This window comes from Pagrus pagrus (genome assembly GCF_965226575.1).
Source record: "Pagrus pagrus genome assembly, chromosome: 5".
NCBI lineage: Eukaryota > Metazoa > Chordata > Actinopteri > Spariformes > Sparidae > Pagrus > Pagrus pagrus.
In genome coordinates this window covers 5218163-5224162 of record NC_140189.1, presented here as the reverse complement: position 1 = coordinate 5224162, position 6000 = coordinate 5218163, and the positions used below count along the sequence as shown (strand labels likewise).

Sequence of the window (6000 nt, the reverse complement as noted above, 5' to 3'; positions counted from 1 at the left end):
TTTAAGATCATCGCTGGTTCTCTGCTGAGCTCCATCAGATCTCTCTTCAATAATCTCCTCTGTCTGTAAGATTCATCTAAACTCATCGATAACTTCTTATCGCACTGATTTTCTCCCTCGGGGGATCTGTGAGGGGCAGAACTCGTGTCCAGCTAGTGACACCTCCGCCGGCCAATCAGAGACGGGCTCCGGCACCGTGCTGACCAATGACAGCGCCCTGTGGGCGTGTCTGAGCACGAGGAGCGTTTTGTGGAGTTTGCTAAATGACTGCAGCAAGAAAATCCAGTGTGGGTCGGAGCGCACCGAGGCTGGCTCTGCTGTCTACACTGTACCTCCGTGTGTGTGTGTGTGAGTGTGCGTGTGTGTGCGCCGGGCTCCCCTGCCATGGAAGAGGGTCCACATCGGTCCGATACACAGCTGTCTCCGGTGTTGTAACGCTCTCACAGCTCCTGAGGGGATTGGGTCATTTTTTTCCCCTGTCCTAACGGAACCGCTGTCCGGATGGGAGCGGATGCGGAGCGCAGCAGCAGCGGCCGCCGGTGCGTCTCCAACTTGACCACCACCAGACAATGGGAGTAGCTGAGCCGTGCTGCCTCAGCGCCAAGTACTACTACTACTACTACTCGCCCCTGGGAGACAAGTACGAGAGGAAGCAGCAGCAGCAGCAGCAGCAGCAGGAGGAGGTGAAGAAGAAGGAAAGGGAGAAGAAGAAAAGGAGGCAGACTTGTTCTACCTGCAGACCTCCTTCTCTCAGCAGCAGCAGCAGCAGCAGCAGCAGCAGCGCCGGGACTCCCGCAACAGCCGATACGCACGGATCCAGAGCGACGCGCCGGCTCCCGCCTGTGGGATGCATGTGAGAGACACCCTGCAGATGTGAGAGAAGCACTTCTATGTGTGGGTCTATTCCGTGAGTGGAATTAGGGGGATATAACGCACAGTTTGTCAGAGCTCTGGAGACGCAGCTTCCCGCAGCCACAACAGCTTCTTTTTTTCTCCACCACTGAAGGAATATGTCTTATTTTTTCCCCTTCAAACACTATGGATCGCACAGACTGGACTTAAAAATAATTGGGGTTGTCAATTAACAGCAGCCTGCGAGCGGCTAACCCTCCCCCCTTCCTCCTCCTCCTCTTCCTCCCCCCTGTCTGTCCCCTCTGGAGCCTGAACCTTGGACGAGCTTCCTCCTCCCCGCAGCCTCTCCGCCTGCCGCTGTCCGCGGTCCTGAACGCAATTTCGGGGTGGATTTTAGTGGATTTTCCCCGGCTCCACTGGAGGCGCAGAGAGCGGACACAAGCATGATTTCACGGCCGGTGAGGTCATGAGCATCCCGCGGCTCAGCACCGGCCACCCCGGGATCTGAGAACCCAGAAACCAGCGGAACATTTTCGGCTCACCTTGGAGGTCATAAACCGTCCCCACAAACCCCCCTCCCCTCTCCTCCTCTTCCTCCTCCTTTTCCACCACTAAAGGATTTTTTTTTTCATCATCCTCTCAAGAGTGTGACCCCCACCCCCTCCCCTCTCCCTCTCCCTTCAGCAACACCTCCACCCCCCCTCTCCCCTCCAAACAAAATGAGACTGGCCAAAATGTGCCGACTAAACGCGCTGGGGATCTATTTGTGGGAAACGGTAGTGTTTATCAGGTAAGCAGAGGCATGAAATGGACTTCATGAGTGGAAATAATGATGTGTGTGAAAGATAACATGGAAATTTGCATTTTTATTGCTTTGGGACGTGCGTGAAAATGAGAGAGTCCTCCAGGAGGCGAGTTCTTGTGAAAGTTGCCTTTCGGGTCGTGCGCGTGTTGTCGCCCATGTGCACGTCAGCCTGCACATACCAGTGGTGAGTTGAATTAAGTCGCATTGGGATCCAGGCAGGATTGTACCTGGGGAGGGGCGCACAGCGACCACTAGCGGGCGGTTTGTGAGCTGCTCCTCCAGAATGTCAACAGGCATGTGGAGAGGAAACTCTCAGGGCACCACATGTGTTGTCACTGCGATGATGCTCTGATTTATGACTGGTCGTAGCTATAACATGCACACACACACTGATGCTGAAGCCTGTGTGGGTCGTGTCAGTCAGCGTGAGGAGGTGAGATGAGTTTTCTGTCCACTTGAAGGAGACTCTTCATCCAAAAACAGTGAAAATGTGCCTTTATTTCCCTGAAAAATCTCATTTCATTTGTCTCAGTGCTGTAATAAGATGATCAAGTGTTGTGAGGGTTAGGTTGTAATTTCTTCTTTCATTACAAGAATCCATTAATCCATTAAAAGCGACCCATCCTGCTGCTGCTGCTGCTGCTGCACTGGTTGTATGTCAAGCTAAATCCAAAGAACATCACAGAAAAAGAAAACAACTTCTTTGTTTTTCTGTTTTGTTTTTTTTTACAAGTCATGTAGTGAGGTCCAAAAGTCTGAGACCACACTGAAAATCTCTAACAATGTCACTTAAATCTTAAAATAATTAGTTCAAGTTGAGGATTCAGAAAGTAAATGAAAGTGTCTTTAAAGAGGAGCTTTATGAGCGTTAAATCATGGCTATCAAGGTTTCCAATGGGGCAATCTTGGATTTCTAAGGCACGATCCGGCAGGCCCAAAATGACCAAACCATCACAAGATCCGTACATCCAGTTTAGTTTCCTGAGAGATAGAAAACCAGCGTCATCATAGAAACAGAATTTGCTAGCAAATGAATGTTTTCTGTGCACTGTGCACCTTTTTTCCTGAAAAAAACCTAATCTCATTTGTCTTGTCTGTCTCTCCGGTTCAATAAGACAATCAGATGTTTTGAGGCTCGGTTGTTATTTCTTCTTTCATTACAAGCAATCCATTAATCGATTAACAGCGATCCATACTGCCGCTGCTGCTGCTGCACTGGTTGTACATCAAGCTAAATCCAACAAACTCCAAGGAGAAAGAAAACTACACATAATTAATCTTGTTTTTTTTTTGTTTGTTTTACTTTACGTAAACCTGGAAGAAATCAGAAAGTTTGAGGATTCAGAAAGTAAAAGTTAGAGGTGAAATTGTTATTCTAAGCAACGAGGGCAGGGCGTGTGACTCAAACCACCTGGCTATTCAGAAAGTGGATCACTTGTATCCAAAGCACTATCAGGCAACGACCACATTATTGAAAAAGATCAACTCATGGCGCTTATTTCCCTGAGAATGCCAGAAGTCCAATCAGCAAAACTACTGTCAAAAACAGGACGATATGACCTGAAAATATAAAGATAAATGTGCACGTCAGCCTGCACGTATAGGTGAGTTGAAGTTGCATCAGATCCAGGCAGGATTGAAGCGCACAGCGACCACTAGTGGGCGTTTTGTGAGCTGCTTCTCCAGAATGTCGAACAGGCATGTGGAGAGGAAACTCTCAGGGCACCACATGTGTTGGCATTAAGATGATGCTCTGATTTATGACTGTTTATGACACGCTGCTGTTCGAGCCTGTGTGAGTCATGTCAGACTGTTTTCAGAGAGGGTAGATGCAGAATTTGCCAACTAAAGAACGTTTCCTGTCCACTTGAAGGTGACTTTTTCATCCCAAAAACAGTGAAAATGTGCCTTTATTTCCTGGTTAACCTCATCTCATTTGTCTGATTTGTTATGAGGCTTCGGTTGTAATTTATTCCTTCATTACAAGAATCCATTAATCGATTAACAGCGATCCATCCTGCTGCTGCACTGGTTGCACATCAAGCTAAATCTAAAAAACAAATCAGTTAGACACACGTTTCTTTACTTTCAGGCTTCAGAAGTGTTGTTTTCTTGCTGCCAGATATTTTGCTACAGTCGGACATATTTTTTGACTGTCCCTTTTTTCCCTCCCCATGTTGATTTTGAGGTCATCTCCAGTTCCCCTCCCTGCTGCAAGCAACATTTAGTCATCCCTGCTGCCTCCAAAGTTGCCTATTCATCAGGGCCCTGTTACAGGCTGTATGCTGAGCCGCTCAGCAGCCAAATCCTCGTGTTGATGTCGCAGCAGTAGGCGGGACATATGGGACCACTGCTGTGCAGTTGGTTGTCAAGGGGCCATCAGTTTTTGTTGACAATGGAGGATATTAGTTTGTGCTGTTGTGTGGACTCATGTTGAGCAGATTCTGGTCGAAAGAAATGGGCAGATGATTGTTGACATCCAGTGTGACCAAAAAGGTGCCGATTGGTACATTTTGTGAGTCTAGTAGACATTTTTAAAACATGATTCATGAAGACTCGACACTCACATCAGAAACCTGAGCAAGACCCAACCAAAGCACAAAGACAGACTTAATGTTACTGTCATTTTGAAGACATTTCTGCACCATTAGAGGACTGTGTGTTCGGTGGATCAGACAGTAGGCTTGAGGCGACTCTGGAACGACTAATGCTCTGTTGACAAGGTGAAAGCATTTAATAAAGAGTGAAAAAGTGTCAGATGTCGCTGCCATTTACAGGTTTTAAGTACTCTCCGGGGATCATGTATTAAAGCAGCAGGTTTGGTTTTGTTAAGCTCACTGAGTTCAGAAGGCAAGAAGTGAATTATTCATCGTTTCTACCTCATTGGTAGCCTCTCATGATACCTTGCTTGAATTATTGGTGCGACTTCCGTGTCCTGTCATTTAACCGGAACCAGCATTTTCCAGGGTGCTAATCCTCATGTTATGGTGATTGTTACGGCATACCATTGATTCATAGTAACTTTATCGAGTTATTACTACCACTAACACTATTATTATTGCTTAGCCCACTTAGCTAACATTTCTAAAGTCTTGAAAGTGTCGCCAGTGCGTCAGTTATTATGATGACTTTGTTACTTATGCTAGTTCCGCCGAGCACCGGAAATATTACCCATAACCATAACCTCTTGTATGTATAGAAGGTACAAGTATATTAGAATATATATCATTATTACTGACGCATGTAGCTGGTTGAGGTGGAGCTCCTTTTTACTACTGATTACTAGTCACAGGGAAACAACAGCTGGTCATACTTCATATGTTGGATTTAACTTTACGAATCAGCGTTTAACGATCCTCCAGACCTTTGAGATGATAATTTTTTGCTTGTTTTCTAATATGGTAACGAACTGCGACTGAGAGCCTAGTTACTCTACCAACTATTCCTCCCAATTTACACTGAATGCATATTGTATGCAGATATCTCCCGATATGATTTGGGATGGTGTTTGGGGTCCTGCTTTGCATTCCAACCTGCAGGCTCCCTGCACATTTTGCTTTATTGCATCACGTGTGGATATTATTTCTCAGCTCGGCCTCCGAGGTATTTCATTATGTGAACTATCAAAGACGTTTTTCCTACCTGCTGCAGCGACTCGCTCATTTCCATTGAACAAGGCAGCCGTTTACAGTCGGGACGGCTGGGACGGGTGGTGGTGCCGGAGGGGGGGGCGGCTGCAGGAGTTTTGCATTCAGCACACACTGTTTAGTTAATGAACCAGAGTCTGGATATTGCCGTCTCAGCTCCTCGGGCCTGGACTCTGCAGCTCCCTGCTTAATTGATATCTCTTTCCCCCTCCGTCCCCACCAGACCCCCCACACCTCATTCCACATTCAGCCTTATTACTAAACATTGATTAGCCTGTCAATGGCCGGGGCCAGACCTGATGAATACACATTTAATGCTCGCACATATCTTTCCCCTCTCTCTCTGTCCCTGCTCCTATTATTCATCAAATGAAGCAGGAGACAAGAGCTGAGAATTTCGATCGACCTGCAGGAAATTCATCTCAACAAAACCTTTAATCTTGTATTCAGGTTTAAATCTGTGAATTCTGTCAAGACGAGAGAAAGAAAAAGCCAAGAAGGTGAGATAATTTCCCTCGTGTCCAGAACAGCTCACTTTTCTATTGACTAAAGTTTTTTTAATCAAGTGGTCTAACTTTTTGAACAAATGAAGAAGCATATTTCAAAGCGCTGTCACTCCTGTGAAGAGCACCATAGGGACAAATGTCATTGACCCTTGACCTCTTAATTAGTCTCTTTGGATGATTGAAGAAACCG

At 46.4% G+C, this 6000-nt stretch overlaps 1 protein-coding gene across 4 annotated transcripts in view; it reads left to right on the top strand.

The window, feature by feature from the left end:
- Nucleotides 1-280: 280 nt before the first annotated feature.
- glra1 (glycine receptor, alpha 1) overlaps nt 281-6000 on the top strand; it is a 120368-nt gene continuing 114648 nt past the window's right edge. For all 4 annotated transcript variants that reach the window (XM_084353591.1, XM_084353590.1, XM_084353589.1 and 1 more), the window contains exon 1: nt 281-1642. In XM_084353591.1, coding sequence (XP_084209717.1) covers nt 1572-1642 — 71 coding nt within the window. In that variant the 5' untranslated portion in view covers nt 281-1571. The remainder of the gene's footprint in view (nt 1643-6000) is intronic.